The sequence below is a fragment of the Ascidia mentula genome, chromosome 6 (assembly GCF_947561715.1).
Source record: "Ascidia mentula chromosome 6, kaAscMent1.1, whole genome shotgun sequence".
Taxonomy (NCBI): domain Eukaryota; kingdom Metazoa; phylum Chordata; class Ascidiacea; order Phlebobranchia; family Ascidiidae; genus Ascidia; species Ascidia mentula.
In genome coordinates this window covers 8,754,574-8,773,032 of record NC_138571.1, presented here as the reverse complement: position 1 = coordinate 8,773,032, position 18,459 = coordinate 8,754,574, and the positions used below count along the sequence as shown (strand labels likewise).

General features: G+C 36.0%; 3 protein-coding genes across 4 annotated transcripts; 1 reads left to right on the top strand and 2 right to left on the bottom strand.

Annotated features, from left to right (window-relative positions):
* Nucleotides 1-193: 193 nt before the first annotated feature.
* LOC145905935 (coiled-coil domain-containing protein 102A-like) lies at nt 194-6,183 on the top strand. Of its 2 annotated transcripts, none has more exons than XM_082993263.1 (11): nt 194-741; nt 1,038-1,167; nt 1,784-1,960; nt 2,025-2,085; nt 2,270-2,396; nt 3,264-3,372; nt 3,433-3,549; nt 3,739-3,948; nt 4,790-4,960; nt 5,272-5,375; nt 5,444-6,183. In XM_082993263.1, the coding sequence occupies exons 1-11, from the start codon at nt 245-247 to the stop codon at nt 5,544-5,546; spliced, it is 1,806 nt and encodes a 601-aa protein (XP_082849389.1). In that variant the 5' UTR covers nt 194-244; the 3' UTR covers nt 5,547-6,183. The 2 variants fall into 2 exon arrangements, with proteins under 2 accessions (XP_082849389.1, XP_082849390.1); XM_082993264.1 differs by having other exon boundaries at nt 1,784-1,966; nt 2,038-2,068; nt 2,261-2,396.
* Nucleotides 6,184-6,396: 213 nt separating this feature from the next.
* LOC145906073 (alpha-L-iduronidase-like) lies at nt 6,397-8,481 on the bottom strand. Its single transcript, XM_082993453.1, has one exon. It carries the CDS (start codon nt 8,461-8,463, stop codon nt 6,553-6,555), a length of 1,911 nt encoding a protein of 636 aa, XP_082849579.1. The 5' UTR covers nt 8,464-8,481; the 3' UTR covers nt 6,397-6,552.
* A 2,805-nt stretch (nt 8,482-11,286) lies between these two features.
* Nucleotides 11,287-13,824, bottom strand: LOC145905566 (transcription factor CP2-like). The gene is made up of 2 exons (XM_082992801.1): nt 13,695-13,824; nt 11,287-13,407 (listed from the first exon to the last, which is right to left on the bottom strand). The coding sequence occupies exon 2, from the start codon at nt 13,360-13,362 to the stop codon at nt 11,788-11,790; it is 1,575 nt and encodes a 524-aa protein (XP_082848927.1). The 5' UTR covers nt 13,363-13,407; nt 13,695-13,824; the 3' UTR covers nt 11,287-11,787.
* Nucleotides 13,825-18,459: the final 4,635 nt, after the last annotated feature.

Sequence of the window (18,459 nt, the reverse complement as noted above, 5' to 3'; positions counted from 1 at the left end):
AGAAAAAGTACAAAAAATAAAGATTGGAACCAAGATCTTTTCGGTTGAAATGATCTGAATTTTCGGGCGATTGGCTTTAATGCTTTAATCCAGCTGTTGTAGAAATGTAAACTTTTGTGTACTTTTACACAGCCAGTAAAGCATGTCGAAAATGAATTGATGCGTGACGAAGTGACGCCGTGTGTCTACTCAGTAAAATGTTGCATTCGTTAGAAGTAGAACAACGGAAGCATACTCAGAAAAAATGTCAGGAAACATATCTCAAACACCAAGACCAAAAGTAAGGACAGTAAAACAACCATCACATGTCCTGGAACAGCGACGTGGACGCCAAAAAACAAATCTTCAAATGTACGCGACTGAAAACGAAAACTACTCACAACACTCGCGATACAGCAGTAACGTTAGCAGTCCTGACAGCGAAACAGAAATTATGGTGGATGAACCTTTAACTACAAAAAGTTACCCAAAGTTTGATAAGAGAGGGCGAGGTAAAGAGCGAGTGGGTAAACACAAAAGCCGTGGTCATTCCCTTGACAATTTGTTGTCATCTGCACAACATTCTATGGCCGTATCAGGAAGCTATGAAGGATCGTATTTTGATGATGAGAGTAGTGATGTTGTTCATTACGATGAACATGATCCACCAGCACTAACAGGCAGAAAACATCATCATCGGTCAAGAACTGATGATGTAGCTGGACAAATGTTTTACCGGGGACAGAAGAAAGAAAATTTAAGGTTTAATTATGTAATTGTTAAGGTGTACATTCACTTTAAAGATAATGTACAATTTAAAGTACAAAAAATCTTTGTGATGTTGTTATTAAAAATTTGCATCATTCAGGATCATCAGACTCCCAAAAGAGTAGTAATTAAATAATAACGTTTGTATTTACAATATTGTCAAGTCAATGTATTTTAATCCCCATTTTTTGTATATATGCCTTTTTCGGTGTATATATAATATGAAAAAATATAGCATCTGCATTTGTAAATATGACCAAATAAAGCCCTTATTTTATTGCTTTGTGTAGTGAAGCATATGAGCTACAACTGAGGATTTCCCAAATGGAAAAAACATTACGATGGTGGTCGGACTGTACTGCTAACTGGAGGGAGAAATGGACAAAAGTAAGAGCAGAAAGAAATCGGGCCCGTGAAGAGGTAAAATTCTTGCCAGTGATTTCCAAACGTTTTCTACTTTCGTATCATTCAAAGATTTTGTACAGTCCAATATATATTAAGTCTAATAAATTTCTGAGTTTAAAGACACACAAAAATATAATATTGGTAAAAAAATGCAAAGTTTTAATGAAATGGATGTATTTTGACAAAAATTCTGTGCCTTTTTGTTGTGGTTGACCATGTGAAACCCCAAATAAAAGTATATCTGACACACTATTGCACATTTCATAATTTTTTTTTTGCAACTTTTCACCTAATATGCTTCCCATGTACCACCTAGACCCTTGCAAACCACTAGTGGTATGATCACCACAGTTTGTTATCCACTACCATACTAATACATTGCATACAAAAAAGGATCTTTTAAATTATGTTGTGGTTAAAACACTGTTCACTGATTTCAGGTTTAAATGAACTATTAAAATCATTTAAACTGATTCTAGGGCACTGTACATCTGTATGATAATACAACAATTGCAATAAAGTGTAAACCTCCAAGTTGATATTTGAAGAAAGCCTCAAGTATGAAACTATCATCTGTCACCATATTTTTTTAAATATTTAATTTCATTCAAAATACAAAATATTACTCTAGTTAAAGCGAAGTAGACTGAAGATAGAAGAACCTGGAAAAGAACTATTGGTTTTAAGAGAACAAAAGTCAATGCTAATTCAAGAAAATACAAGTTTGAAAGAAAAATTGAAAAAGCAACTTAAGTTTGGCATACAGTCTGAGGAGAGTATGCCCCACCTTGAAACACCAAGATCACAGGTACAGGTAGAAACTTTATGAATTATATTCCTTTTCATGTGAAAACAATAATATTTTATCATAGTTTGGTGACACAGCATCATCAGCAAACAGAACTTTCAAACAAGATTCTTCCAGCAAAAAAGGTATAACTGTATATTTACTGTGAGTGCAGTGCTGAGCTATCCTAGGGACATCAACTTTTAAGTGTGTTTTCTGTGGCATTTTTTAAGTATGTATTGGTAATCAACCAAATTGTTCTTAAACTCCATGTGTGTGTAAATGCGGATAAATATTCCATTGAAAAAATTGTTTCTGGTTGGTCTCTAGGTGTTAGAAGCAACACATCTGTTACAAGCAACAATTCATCAGTAGACGAAGACCATTTGTCACAAAAAATTGTTGCACTTCAACTTAAAGTTGAAGAATCTGTTAAGATCATCCAAGCGGAAAGAAAGTAAGTGTGATAAAATATGTTTTGGCAAAAGTATAACAACATGAATATTTAGGTATACGCAATAGAACCCATAATTTTTTTTTGTAGTGAGCTGCAAGTACTGCAAACAGGGCCAGGTCGAAACAGTGGCTCTGTCTGCAGCTTGCTATAAAATGAACATTTAACTTGTAATAATGAAAAATTATGGTAAAAGTTTTAAAAGCAAAATACTGTAGACCAATTAGTTAAAAACATACTTTATTGAAATTCCTGAATCTCTGTTGAATTTTCCTTTGTCACCTTTATCTTATTGTACTTTATTTGCAATGTACACAACCCTAAGCAACCTGAAACCTCTTCGATTTATCGGCTTTTGTCTGTGTGTGCTTAAATAAATAAGTTTCTCTGTGGTATTTCATTGTATTTAGAAAGTATTTGTTTAATTTAGAAACCCAAATTAGGCAATAAGATTTCAAAACCTTTATCCATATAACTGGTTTTATTCTGATTTTATGTTTCTAAATGATATTCTTGTAGTTAAAATAGTGTTTTTTAATAATAAAAGTGTATTTTCAAGAAAACTTCCAGGTGAAAATTATGTTATGATATTGTGGCGAAAATCAGTTTGCGCATCCCAACAGGCCTTTTACACAATATTAAACTCATAATGTTACAAAAAATTTTAACTTTACAAGACCCTTCTTTAAACTCAGAAAAACTTGTTTTTGCAAGATTACTATTGTTTTTGTACAACTTATAATATAATAAAATAATTCCCTGTTATAGTTTTTCGTACATTAACAGTTTGAATAATATATGCAGACATTTTCACCTTTCATGACTCACAATTTTTTATTTATGTCTGTTGTTTTCCTCATTGTTGTTCAGCACTAAGTTGACACTAAACAAAACAATAGAAGACCTGACCCAACAACTATCCACATACAAAAAGAAGTTTGAGGAAATGAAAGATGGAAAGCAAGATGCATTAAAACAAGTAATGACAATTACCATTTATTTGTTTTGGATACTTTTCTGTACAAAACTTTGGTCACAGCTTTCACGAATACAAGAATCTCATCGATCGGATTTGGTGAGAATTAACCAAAATCTTGAAGAGGAGTTGGAAAATCGATCACAAATGGAAAGAAAAATCCATGACTTGCGGGAAGAAGTATGTTTTAACAATCCATTTTTTTACGTTTGTTTAAACCTTTGTACACATAGAATAAACTTTACAAATTTTGTCTATTTATACTGAAAAGTCCAAACAGCACTTTCATTCATAAATAATTTAATCCAAATTAAAAAAATAATTACTGCAGAAAATAGTAACTGACAAATTATATCGAAAAAAAATTAGATTGAGCAACTTCAAGAAGAGAACACGTGTGAATGGGGGAGGAGAGAGAGACTGGAAACTGAAAAGTTACAACTCGAAAGAGAAAACAAACGACTCAAATCATCATCCGAAGAAATGCAAAACGAAATGGAAAGAAGACGTAAATCAACGGCTGAAGACCGTGATCATGAATTGCAACATGCACAAATTGAACTACATGACCTTAATGAGGTAACATATGTTGACCTTGTTGGCCTAATGAAGGAATTTTTTTAATTCCAATTTTCTCCTAATCATCCTCCTAACGTACCTGTCTGCCCATTTTGCTACTTTTTCAACTCTAGTTCCAACAACACACAGTACCAATCAACTAGCTGACTAAAAAAAGTAAAAGCCACATCAAAAATGTCTAAAACCTTCTAAAAATACTAGAAACTGCCTGTGCATGTCCCAAGCACCATCAGTGATTGCTTTATTATGTGCCCTGAACCATAGGCGTCGATTTTTAACGTTTTGTAAAATATTAAGGGTGACTTTTCCAGGTTTCAAAAACACGCAAAAAACATTTCGTCAGTCGTATTGCCCTAAACATAGGCATACGACGCAAATTCCGTTTTGTGTCACTTTGTTTTTACACCGAACCATGTTGTTATAGCACTAAGTTTTAAACACTTCAATTACGGATCCCCTTACTGAAACCGGCGCACTTTTGTTTCACTGGGTCTATTGCAGATTTAGTATTTATGAAGTAACATACTGGTTTCTCTGGCCAAAATTTTCAATTGAAAACGAAATTCAGGGGTGACAATACACACGTTGTCACCCCTGTTTGTTTGTGAGGGGTGACATGTCACGTCACCCCTGAGGGGGTGACATGTCACCCCTAAATCGACGCCTATGCCCTGAACCACTGTGACAGAACTAACCTCAGTCTTCCTGAAACTTCTTCAATAGAAATACTTGAATGTGTCGGGTCTCAAAAGACAAAAAATACAGGCAAATGGTGCAAAATACCACTAACAGAATTTCGTAAAATTTTTGCATTGACAACATTTTATTATTTTGATAACAGGAACTAAATGATTTGCGGCGACAGTGCACCAAAGATCAAAAGTTGTTGGAGGATAAACAAGAAGAACTAGCTCATAGTCGAAGAAGAGCTGAAAAACATGAAACTGAAGTTCGAGCTTTAAGAAATCGAGTTGAGGAAATCAAAAAGCAACAAACCAACACTGAAGATGAGGTTTGTATGCGTAAAGCAAAACTAAAAATAAACTTTAGTCATCTAAACTTTACAAAACTGACCAGCGGTCAATATTCCTATTTCTAAAAATTGGAAACAGAAAACATGGATTCTGCAATAAAAAAAGGCAGACTCAAACATTTAATTGACAAGCTTTTTCAAAAAACGTTTGTGATATCATCAGTAATGCATATTGTTGATATCTGACTTGTCCAGATATATTTGGTGACAAATAATTTAAAATAGTTATTTCAACATATGTGACTACTAAACAATATTTTGGTGATCTCTAAATTAAACATTTTCCTCAGTTGGACAGCTCTCAAAATCAGACAAGGAAACTTATTCGACAAATTGAGGAGAAAGATGAAGAACTTGAGAAACTGCATATTCAACTTGGGCAGTTACAAACGAGGTATTGTGGAAGTTATTCAGACATTTTATCAACATGTATGTATAAAATTCATTTGTGAATGTTTGTAGATTGAGAAGGGAAACTCCCACACCATCATGGCCAAAAACTCAATATAATAGAAATGGTAAAGAGGTGGATATGGTCGGTTCCGACTCATCGTCAGATGTATGATACCCAAAAAGTTGGATTGAATTTATCATGTCGTAATTGCTCCCATTTTCTTATAACTGTCCTTTTTTAAACCAGTGGTTTTAAAGTTTGATTGAATTTACCATGTCATAATTGCTCCCATTTTCTTAGTTTCAGTAAATGTTTATAGTAAGGGTATTTTAGCTATTATGAAACAACATTTTATGTAATGAAATATTAATTGAAAGGTAAACAAAACTGCATTGTGACAAACTTTGTAGAAGATCTTCGCCGCATGTTAACAATTGCCCGACTGTTGCGACTACCTTACCTGTCCATCAGTTAAAATGTAGGTAAATTTTCATATGTCTGATCAGTGAAGTGTATAAATGGTAAGTAACGTTAAAACCAAATGATTTAATGTTTTGTACATTCTGCTGACTTAATTGTTTGTTTTCCCAGCTTACGGATGTGTTTATTTCTTTAAGTTTCATAGCACTATTTTTTTTATATTGCAGCTGTCGATATTCCTTAAATAATAGTTCACACTATTTTTCTTCAATCCATGACTTTTGAAGTTTAATGTTTAAAAAGTGCAATTCCTTCTGCATGTTTGCACAAGTTTGCTTGTCTGACCTCAATCCACGTCCATCCCTTTTATATATTTCTATCTATTTTTGTACAGAACATGTAACACTTCTTAAATGAATAAAACCTTTTAGTAAAAATCACCAGTGAAACTTACATTGGCAGAATAGAAGGATACATGAAGGGTGGCACTGTCATCTCTTATTTTTATTGGCTCAACAGTTAACATATATTACAGATAACTGGGAATTTACAGCAGATCTTTTCAAGCTGCAGTGTCCACAAATGTCTCAATTTATTTCTAGAAAATATTTGTCGGGTCAACACTGACTAACAATATAAAACAGCAAATTACATATATACTGAATGAATATAAAGGTATAAAATGCTACAAATTGATGATCTATATAAGGAAAAAATAAAAAAAATAATTGCACTCATTTTTTCAGAACGGAAAAAGTCAGTAGAAATAAATAATCTCAGAAAACTGGCTTTTGCGATCCCATATGTCCACAGCTTGAACTTTAAATGACCCCACAATTGTATGATTGCTTATAAATACAAATGATGTAAAAAGCAATTTATTGTAGTTAATAGTTATAAATAGAGAATTGTTGTGACCATGGGCAAACTTCACCAAAAAAGTTTTGATGCATTTAGTCTGTATGTTCCTGTCACTCCAAGTGAGCAAAACTTGTTGTTTGTTAATTTTAAAAGCCTTTAAATCAACTGGGCCATCTTTAAAGTGGGCTGGCTTCCAGCATATTTGGTGCAACATAATGCCTGGCAGTGGTAATAATATCTCTCTGGTACAACTTCCTATGGAGTCAAAGTAAACTGTCAAAGGTTCAGAGCAATCCGGTCCCTCAACATCATGCAATAATTTCAGTTGCTCATTGGTTGGGAAGACCGGACTTCCCATTTCTTTCCAGAGTGCGTGTGGGTCACTTTTCCAATTGTTCACTTCACACATAACTAGCTTGACATCCCTGGGCAGTTGACTTCTCCTTTTGGCATAAAATATTTCTGCAACTTGTGACAAATTAAAAAAATTGAGTTGGACAATAGTTTTCCCTGATATTGGTTTTGTGTCTAGACTGTTGTATAGTATTGTTGAGACTTCCAGATCTTTACAACCCACACAGATTGAAGCTATTCCACCTACTGTGGCCATGCTGTTGAAGCTAATGTTCATTGCAATCTGCATGTCACCCAGCTTTGCTAGTAAACCCATTACAATAAGTGATGGCTTTTTAATGAAATGAACATACTTTGGATCAGTATTGTTAATTTGAAAGCGTGCATTTAAAGTCCGTTGAGTAAAAAAATGTGGGGCATAGCTTAGAAAACCATTGTCATTGCTAAGAAGAGTGTATTTTATGTTATTCTGCTTGGCTATAATTTTATTTTGATGCAAGGCAATAACTTTCACAATCAGGGCAGCATAGGTTGAATCAGCTCTCCACCACTCAGGTTTATTCCATCCAACTAATGGATCAGCTTCATCATTGTAAATCGGTATGTTTGTCAACTGTGAATAATTTGAGTGTAATGTTTTAATTGTGCTGAGCTCTCCATTCAATATATTTTCTGCTTTTCCATCCCCCTTCTTATGAATGGAAATAAAATCTATTCGACTGCCCTTGTCTCCCGTTATGTAATTTGTACCATTAATACAATGGGCCATTAATGCCCAACAGCGTTTGGAGTAGGATGGGTCTTTACAGGAACCTCCAGGTCCACCAAAAACCAATGAAAAATCAACCTCTTTTAGCCCTTCTGAACATGCATCATAGTATTTCAAAAAGCCAGGTACTGACATTTTGACTGTGTCAAAATCCTTGTGATCTGGTTCATTCCAGGATTCAAAATTCCACTTTGCAACATAGTCCAAACCAAACAACTTGATATACCGCTGAGCAAGTTGTGTCACAAGTGTTTTTAATTGCAGCACTTGGGTAAAGTTATCAAAATCAGAAAAAATTCCAGATGGGTTTCCCATAAGTTCAAAACCAGGATATAGGTTATTTGTGTAAAGAAACTTCACCAAGTTATCTAAGTTTGTGAAGTTAAAAGCATTTTCATCTTTAGATATCAGTTCAAAAAGCCAATGTATCCGAACTTGTTTGATTCCTGAGTGGGGTGTGGAAGCAATCAAAAGTAAATTTTGTTGCATGTCTGTTTCTAACAAAAACCTACTTGCATTACTATGAGGCAATGGAGGGCAAAGTCCTGTACTCTCCCAAAAATGATCTAACGGCACCATTTTGTGAAGTACGTCAACGTCAACTTTAATAACAATGTTTTCTGCAACATGTCCATTCAACAGCGTGGCTGCTACAACAACTTGGACAATCGCAAAACTTGTCATTGTAACAAAAATTTACTAAAGTTCTGAAAATCACATAAAAACTAAACGTTCGTTTACAACACACTACTATTAAAGGTACCTAATGTCCGTCACTTTTAATTGTTTGGAAAAATTCAACTTTGATTTGTTGACACTTTGGCTTTTCAACCTCACTCAGGTGACTACACGGGGAACCCCCAGCAACGACTTAATTCATAGCGCCCTCTATCAAAAACTTAATTTGAAAACTGATTTCTAACTTTTCCATTTGCATTCATGCAGGTTTACCTCAGCATCGAACAGAGTATACGTATACTGTTGTTTTGTGGTTATTATTCAACATTTTAATGCATCTTTTTCATCTTTCGATAATGTAGGTTCGAGCCTTGTTGCAGATTTTGATTGTTATTTTTATGAAACCATGGGAAGAGCAGACTGAAGTAACTTGAGAATATATGCTTCATCAGGGATACCATATTTTCGTCACTAAAACGGACATGTTTTGTTGCCGGGCGCTGTAGAAGCTTTAGACGCAAACGAGGTTTGGAGCTTACAAATAAATTCACTTGGCTGCTGTAACTGGAACCAAATCTGCTTGCAAGCGTGTTCTTGCGAAAGGCTACTAAACTGAACATTGCAATTTTAGGCGGCTGTTGAATTTAAATGATCAAGAGCGTTAGTGACTGCTGAGCCAAATAATAACAATCATGACACGTGATGATCGAATTTTAGCGAGCATGCGTGCGTGCATACAAGCGCAAGAACCAGAAAATAAATAGACTGGTACTATACTGTTCAAGTGGGCGAGCGCAAGTTATTTAGTTCATGTCGCGTGCAGTTGAGTGTTTGAGTTAAATACAGTTGGTATTTACAACAAGGTGCGATAAAAAAGGTACATGTCTTCGAGTCGGATGCCAGATAAGGCTGTGGGAGTTATGCGGGAAAACTCGTCTGATGCATACTTCGTTCCGTCTGCGTCTTTGGGTTGTGTGCTAAATTAGGTTATAAATGAGTGCATATAACTAGATCTGCCACAGGTTTATTACCTTTCGTTGTCATTGTAAGCCTAATTAAACCAAAATTATCGTGTATTTTTTCTGTATTTTTGGGTCGCTTGCAAGTCAAAGCGAAAAATTACCTTACGAACTATGATTTGTAGGGCCTAAATATCGGTGTTTTGTGAATCTTCAGAATGGTACTTTTTGTTTTGCAACAGGCATTATACTGGGAATTAACGCCCATTAACACAATATTGTCTGTTATAGCGTCATAATACGACCGACATATGAGTCGTCTATAAAGTCTTTGGATAATTTTAAAGTCCTCGGAGGACATTATTTTTTTCGAAATTGAAGCCGGGCATGTCCCCAAATATACAAGACGTATATAGCCCAATACGCTATGAACGCAGTTATACAAAAACAGGTTGAAACTTAATCATGATCTTGCCAGGCTTCGCGCAGCGACAATCCTAATCAAGACTCTCTGATACAGTGCTATGGATAGTTTCCTGCTCCATACTTGCGTTATCTATGTTTGTTTTATATATCCGTCAATCTGTGCTGGTCCCGGTCCAGATTAGATAATGGGGCCCGGTATAAATACTACCTGTACTTCGCCTCAAAACAACGTTGGAAAGCAAAGTTCAGGAATATGCTACCTTGCTTGGTCTGATTGGTAAACTGCGGGGAACGTTTTTACCGCGGCCGGGTCCTAGTTTGAATCAGTCAAAGGTGCCAAGTACAGACCTTAGAACCGTGGCAAAAATGCCTAGATTAAACCGGTTCTTAGTGCAAAAAGGTTGGGATATCTGGTTTAAACACCGATTCCATCATTATTCAATTCCATGAAAGTGAATTATGAGCTATGCCGGAGCTACGAATTTGTCAACCAAAATTGTGCATGTTTTAAACACAACTGTTTTCATTATCAGTTCAGCGAATATTACAGCAACTTCTTAGCTTTGGCATTTATTTTCTTGATCAAACGTTCCAATAAAGTTACCTATAAAAATGAATTACTTCACAGAATATGTAGGGTGTTCCATCCTTTGGTATTGATGAAAACCATTTCCAGAAATCTTTATTTCTATCCTTGGTATCTTAACTCCGCCAAAATCAAATTGCATAAAACGTTGGCAGGGTGCCAAACTTTGCAAATTATTTTATTTCAACTTTTGTTTCATGCAACTATAGTAGGCCATATAGCTGCTGTGCAGTACGTTCAAAGACAAGCGGCCAAAACCCCCAATTACAAAAACATATCTTTCTTTCGAAACCCTGTCCTCCCACAGTAGCACAGGATCCTTTGGAACAAGCACGGGTCTTTTTGCACCGAGGACCGGTTTGACAAAGGTACTATTTTCATGGAACGGCCTTCTAGGTGTGACAGATATACAGAGTATGAAAAGATGTGAAGTGCACTTTAGTTACAACCCTCCATAACGCTATACCAATAAAGCTCAGTTAAATGCAACGTGACAACTACTGGTCGCTGGATTAGGTTACAACATGTTTTCGTGTAGTCGTGCAGATGTAATTCCTCTAATTCAGACCGACATTTATTCTTGCTGTATCAGTCTTCTGCCATGTGCTTGGGAATTCCTGCTACGAAACAACTTGTACCTTTAAACGCACATTTTAAGAACCGCAAATAACTGAATAAAAATTATCTTTTGATCACAGGTTCGATTTTAGCATATAATATTTTCTTCACTGCAAATCCCCCGATTTTTAAAACCGTCGATTTGGTTGACCTAGCACGAATGTTGACCACTGTCAATTAAAAACATTTACTAAAATGTCTTTCTGGGATAGTAAAAAAAAACACAATTAAATATGCCAAACAACTTTAGCAATTCTTTTAGCTGTTTTGAATTACCGCTTTCACTGTCTCATTAAATGCATCACATGGGTGGGCAAACAGCATACAAGCAAGGATCACAACACAGACACTTTTTGAAATGCAACGTTGTCACCAAGTATGAATGTACGAATAAGAGCTAGCAGAATTAGGAATTTAAATAGTTCAACACACTAACGATAGCGTATTTCTACAACTTACATACATTGTGTTTTTAACTGCTAAAACTCAACTACTGCACAATAAAACTTAACTTAAGTTTGTTGATATAAATGTTTGCAGGGGTGTTGCCCCTTTATGCATTAAACATGGCAGAAAACAAGGGTCAAAAAACATACTTAGGTAAAAGTACTGTTAAAACTTCTTGTGGTTTCACCATACACAATTGTGTTTTCTTTGAATGATGTAACATTTCCAAAGAGCAACAGAAGAACTTTATACACTAAGTGAAACAACATCACAACAAAAATAAGCGAAATATCACTAGTGCTTCAATATAATTTGAAAACTTGAGGAAACTTCATTTTTTATCAAAGAAACATTAAAAGATGATTCATCCTTCATCAGTGACACTACCTCATTTGTCACTAGCACATGGATTGAGGATTGTGGAGGTTGATACAATATTCTCGAAATTTGTGTACGGGAAGATAGTTCATGGTCTTCAAAGATGCAATCACTAGTTGCCTTGACCAACTCTGCAACTGTAGCCCTTTCTAAGTAGTAAGCCTTGTAAATGCAAAGGTCACCTTCACTTGTAATAGTTGCAGGCGTCAGATACAATGTTAGGCGTGGATGAACATTTTTTGCTCTCAGTGCGTTAAACAAACGGATTCCATCAGCATGCCCGCATATTTGAATAATGTCTTCACGAGATAATGTAAGCAGATCAGATCCTGTGAAGTTACTAAATGTCTTTACAAAACTACCAAAACGATTTCGTTGCAACCACTCTTGAGTTTGGGAAACAGTGGCATAACCACAAAGAACTTCCTGCTTTTGTATCATAGTTTGAGCACTATTAGGTCTTTCTTGGTGGGAATTGTTCGAAGGGTTGTTGATTGGAATACAAGGAGGTGGTGGTGGAATTGATGGTTCAATAGAAGGATTATACGTTACAATACTTCTGCACCGTTTATCAGCATAACTTGCATTGTTGTTTGTTTGCTGCAACATTGTGAAGTCCACCCTTTGCCCAGATATATCAGTGGACTGGTCCATTAATCTGTTCCTAGGTTGTGTTATGAGTATTTCCTTGATTTCTTCTAATTGTTCAGGCTGAGCATAATTTGGAGCACATTCACTCAATAAGGTTGAATCATAGGATGGTTGATACTTTAATCTTTCTTGCGCAGAACGTCTGTCCATTTTGTCTTTGTCTGTTTTTTGCTTTCGATCTGCTCCTTTTGGTTTAAACACTTTGATTTGACAGCTTGCAGAATGAATGTGCTGGTCCATTTCTCCATTGCTATCAAGCAGATATGTGTCAATTTGTATCCGAAAAGGGACACCTTTTTCACCACCGTGTTTGCGAGGTGTAAATTCAGTACTGATACAGTGAACTTGAATCCACACTGATGCTTCTTTGTCAACATCCCACATAAATTCCACAAGGTTGACCTGGTCTGGATTTTCCTTGGGTTGTATCACACCAACTGACATAGGAAGATCAATGTTGAGTAATCTGTCCCCAGGGCGATTAAATTTCCAGCTTTGAAATTGTTCATATTCTGTATACTGGAGTCTTCGGTCATGAAAAACAACCCTTAATTGACTCTTAACCAAGTTTAGACCTCCCATATCAGGCATATCTCTAAGCTTTTTTAACTTAATTTCATAAGACTGTGCTTGGTTCAAATAAGTTAATGTTTCTTCATACACTTTGGTAGCAGGAGATGTTGGCGCACAGAGCATATATTGCAAGGGTGGAAGGCCAATGCCTTCTTGTTTAAAGATGGGCAAATTTAATACTTCGCTCATGTTGTAAGCATTCGCACCTAGTTCTAGTCCCAAACCAGATAAGTTATTGTCAAAATCTTTGACCAAATCAGATTCCATGCCATCAATTTTAGTCCACGTTGTCAAGTCTTGTTTGTCTGGTACCTAAATCAAAACAATAGATTAATTTTTGTAACATTTATAAAACTACAGGGATTGACAAAAGAAAAATATGAGTCATCAAACTCTGTGGGTTATTTGTAACATATATACTATGAGCCAAATACTCAAAAACAATTGGATCAATTGAAGGAACCTTTTACATTAGCAATGCTGTAAAATATGCCTTGTTGTTGTATTTTCGTATGTAGAAAGAACTTTAACAACGAATCTAATTTACTAATAAGCCACCTTTGGCAAACTTTAACAGTGTACATAAAATTTGTACATACTCCAGTTTGAACTGTTGCAATAGGAGAGGGAGATGAAACTTCAGTTGCATTAGAAGTGTTTGTTGGAAGTGATGACAAAAGACTTTGAGTAGTAAGATCAAATGAATTTTCAGCTTCTGGCTCCTGCTGAAAATTTACACTAATAGTTGCCCCTGATGATATTCTGTGCTGGTACGAGGATACTGAACAGGCAGAACTGCTGCTGCTACTTGGAGGTGAGCTTGTATGCACAACAGCTCCTTGGTTTTGGTAAATCCGGCCAATACCCTGAGATTGTTCTTTTTGTCTGACAGGTACATGTGCAAGTCTTTGTCCTGACAATGGACTGGGGGTTCCCGGAACTTTTCTCTTTAATGTTTTTTGCTGTTGGTCATCTTCAAGAAAATGAAAAAACTGGCTTGTGTTTTTCTCAGATGCAATTAAATTCCCAACAGCCTGTCTCTTGCTTTGTTCACTATTGGATGGTGCCACTGAAGGTACAACCAATAAATAGGTTTTGGACGAGGAAGAGGGAGACTCTGTGGTGATTTTGGAAGCCAGATTGATTTCTTAGAGTAAACTTTGCAAAGAAGGTCGTAATAAAAACAATCTACTGAGGCACTCAACAACAAACAAGACACCTAATCACATCTGCAAACACAAACGATGCACTTTTTTGCACAGTTTTCTTGGAGATGATATGCCAAGTTAAATATTATTAAGAGACCAGGTATATACACAAAACAAAGAAGCTTGCAACATTCTTAATTGTTATTACATTTCAACTTTTGTAAACAAAAAGGCTGCTTACTGGTGTTATCTTCTATTCTTCTTTAGTGTAATTTGTCATCATTTAAACCGATTTTTTTGACCTGAAATTTTAATGTTAAACCTGATTAAGTGCATTGTTGAAAATCAAACATGTTAATTTCCCTCAAAGAAAAACAAAACAGACCTTGCCACAACCGTTAACACCGCTACACCAACCAGACCAACCTGACACTGCAAAGGTAAACATGTTTTCAGCATGAATTTTGTAAATTTACATAGCTAGTAGTCTCCACCCAGTGGCAGAAAATTTATGAAAAGGTCACACAAACCACATCCTCGCATGTTTACGGCTATACTGGTTACAGCGATACCCACTACAACTGACTTTATCCGACAGGTTCTCTTTGTCGCAATTAACTTTAAATTTTAACTTCTTTCGTGTATTTTGTGACACAAGTGTATGACGACAAACGTATGCCAATAAAAATATTGTTGGCCGTTGGTCAGCAAAGTCGTCTGATAGTAACACCAGCTGCACTGATGAGACCTTTTAGGTCGAAACAGTGGCCATCTGTCTGCAGCTTATACACACAAATATTTTTTGTCATAAAAGCGCTTCATACTATGAACGTGCTGTATCACACAAATAAACCATCCATTCTATACCATACATGGCGGCTCTCAAACTTGAGCTCGCGATCCTGCGTTGGGACGCAGAACGAATTTTATGGATTGAAAGAGTTTACCAACGTCACACAAAACACAACATATTTGCACTTCACTTCACAAAATACTCCTCCAGGCACGCATCCTTGGACAAATTTGTATGTCCGTGCATTTTTTCAAACCCATGCTTATAACGAAACCGATAGGGCTATCAAATATTATCTTATAATTGCCAGTAATCTACAAACAATGTTGACTAATAATTTGCGTTATGTGTTAAATGTGTGCTCGATAGTTAAAAGTCTGGGTTACATATTTTCTAAATCTGAACTAAGTTCGCAGTAATTTGTATTCTGAATAACAAACGGTGCAACTTTCTGCAAAAAAATATAAAAACGTTGCGTTAAGATGGAGAGGTGCAAAGTTTGCATCTCGTTAAAAAAACAAGATTTTTTCGGAAACAGAGGGTGACTTGTGCTTCGTAACCCCATTTGAGGAATAAATTTCTAAGCCTCCCTATCTACAAGAAAAAATACAACGCGACGCTTAGCTAACAATAAGTGCGAGAATTGTAATAAGCACACAAAAGCCAATTTGTTTCACGACCCCAAAATGATATTTTGGCGGGGTCGCCACCCATGTTTATAAGAAGCCCTGCTGCCTTTATTGTCAGCGAAGAGTCTGAAGTATTTTTGAGTTGATGTCGCATATTGAGAGAATGTACTGGTATAATATAAGTGTACAACATTTATCGTGCAATGTTGACAGCTTTATTTCATAAACGAGCAATATGCTCTTTATTCTATTATGTAACAAGAAAGTGATTGCTTGCATATAATCCTTTCTGAGTTGTAATCTTTAAAGTTGGAACACGAGTCGTTGGGAAAAATGTAGCAGTACCGTTGTGTCACTTTGTCCCTCGTCCTTTGTGGTCGATTTTAATTCATTTCGTGGAAACGTATTTTCTTAAGTCTGCCTACAATGACATTCATGGGGTTTTCCAGTAAAATTTTTTGCTGATCCGAACAGTATTCTTTCGTCTGATTTTTGTAAACTTTTGTTTAAATTTTTTTAAGTTGCATTGAAGGCGTAGGAATTAGAAAATTGCAAATGCAATGCTGTAACGAAGCTAAACTGTACTCTAATGTTTTCAGGAATGTTGTTCCACATTTAAAAGCGTTTTTATTATATATGTTTAGCCCAATTCTGTTGATACGTGTGGAAGGAAGTTTCGGTGGTTAGAATGACTGTGAGAGCAGAACCTTCACTATGGAGTAATTCGTTAAAGCTAATAAAGCTCGCTTGCGTTACGTCTTTCAACTTGCGCTACTTCTTCTAAGTCCCCTTTGTCGCGTAATCGCAGCAATTATCTCTTTGTTTCTCTCTCGTCTTTGATGTATCCCTATATATTTGCGACTGTTTCCACAAATAAACAGATCTTGGTTTTCGGTCCAACAGATCATAATGTGATCTCTCCTAGATCATAGTTTTCGGTCTCTCAGATCATGGCCTTTGGTCTCATTTTGTTCTGACAGGACCTGCAGGCAGCATGTTGTCTCATTGGGACTTTCTGGACAGGTTTAATGTTGGGTTCGCGGTGATGCAACACCTTCTACACCTCGACAAACAAACTGCGATCATTCAATAGAGTGGCGGGAAAGATTGGACGCATGACTGTATGAACAAATAGTCACCTGATCAAGGGCTATATTGTTGAAATATTGTTAGAAAAAGGCATTGAAAAGTCTCTTGTCCATTGTGAGATAAAGTGTTCTTATCATCGGACAACAAAAACTCCCTGAATGATGGCAATAATTTCTTATCATACCAGCATGAGCATCCATCGGCGGCTGTGACCCACGCACACACAGCTTGGTGATGCAATGGTGGATTGGTGGACACTCCCTGAAAACAATTACTCATACTTCGTCAAGCCATAGAATACTAAAACATGGAGTGGAAACTCTTTTCGTCACGCATGAGCAACGCAAAATGAAAAATGCATTGGGTTAAACGCGATTTTGGCGTTTATCAGCGGGTAAAAACTCTAAGTTAATGTAACCACAGAAATTTATTTAAATAAAATTCAAGTAGTTCCATCCTTAATCTTTAAAAATATGTTCATGGTTTTAATTATGACGCGCTATAATACACTGTTTAACCGTGTGTTACAAGTCACCTTGTACTGACTGAAAAATTGCAAATACGTCATCGCATCAACCTTAAGGATGACGTAAGATATGTAATTACGTCATTCAAGTGATGACGTAATGTTTTAGATTTGCATATCTGCCTACAAAGCAGTCATGGGATTCAGAAACCTAGTATTTATGAACAAAACAGTCCGACTCCGAGGTCACATTTTTGCAGTCATTATATTGGGTATGTATTAAAATGTTTCATATCTCCAGATAGGATAGTGGCGAATTTCGCTGCTTTTTTCAAAAATTGTCTTTGCTTAATTGACCATATTTAAATCTGACCCTTTTTCATTTTTTATGCAAATGTACATTAAACAGTAAATAAATGTTGATACTTATCTAAAAAATATTGGAATAATCAAATAAATTCTTGTCATTTTTTTATATTCCTTAGATTCTGAGCAATTCATATGCCACATGAGCTGATGCTCTGTAAAAAGTCGTAGTGGTGTATATCCTGAACTTGTTTCAAAATCAGGTCTATTGGAAAAAGTTTGTGTTCTGTTACTGCCTTTAGCACGTGGTTCATACTCTCCGCAATATTGTTGGTCACAGCACCTTGTTGAAACGCTGCAAACGATTCTGTCACAAACTTGCAGTAGTGCTGTATGAGATCATTTTGCAAATTTGCGTCAAAATACTTTTTGAACGATTGCGACCAACTACTTAAAAGCACTGTGTAAGCATCTTCGAAATCAGTTTTTGACGCACAATCAATAAAACGCGTAATGTCGTATTTTAAGACCTTTTCATAATCTTCTTCATCACCATGTTTTTTAAACCACCTCTCGACATCCTTTAATATATAATTCGTACAGAAAACAAGTCTAGGAAAATGGGTTTTGACTCTCTTGAGGCACTTGGTCATTCCTTTTTCCATGTCAGTAACTGTTGGTTTGTTTTTCGCTTTTGTTATGCCAATTGCAGGAAAGATTTGGGAAAATGTTATGCCAATTGCAGAGCGCCACTGGAAAATGGAATCATCCTGCATTTTGGTATTCCGAGCCACAAGCACTGACACGTAGACTCAATATTCAGACAGGTTAGAAAACTTCACGCTTTTCCCGTTTTTCTTGAATTCTATATTTCCCTCTTTCAGAAATACACAAAATTTCCCTTTTCCCGCTTTTCCGTTTTTTTGCTTTTAG

Excerpts from the sequence above, each read along its gene's own strand:
- LOC145905935 (XM_082993263.1), top strand. The coding sequence starts at position 245 with ATGTCAGGAAACATATCTCAAACACCAAGACCAAAAGTAAGGACAGTA. Across the intron at positions 3,949-4,789 it reads AACTACATGACCTTAATGAG|GAACTAAATGATTTGCGGCG; the intron begins GTAACATATGTT and ends TTTTGATAACAG. Across the intron at positions 4,961-5,271 it reads AAACCAACACTGAAGATGAG|TTGGACAGCTCTCAAAATCA; the intron begins GTTTGTATGCGT and ends CATTTTCCTCAG.
- LOC145906073 (XM_082993453.1), bottom strand. The coding sequence starts at position 8,463 with ATGACAAGTTTTGCGATTGTCCAAGTTGTTGTAGCAGCCACGCTGTTG.
- LOC145905566 (XM_082992801.1), bottom strand. The coding sequence starts at position 13,362 with ATGGAATCTGATTTGGTCAAAGATTTTGACAATAACTTATCTGGTTTG.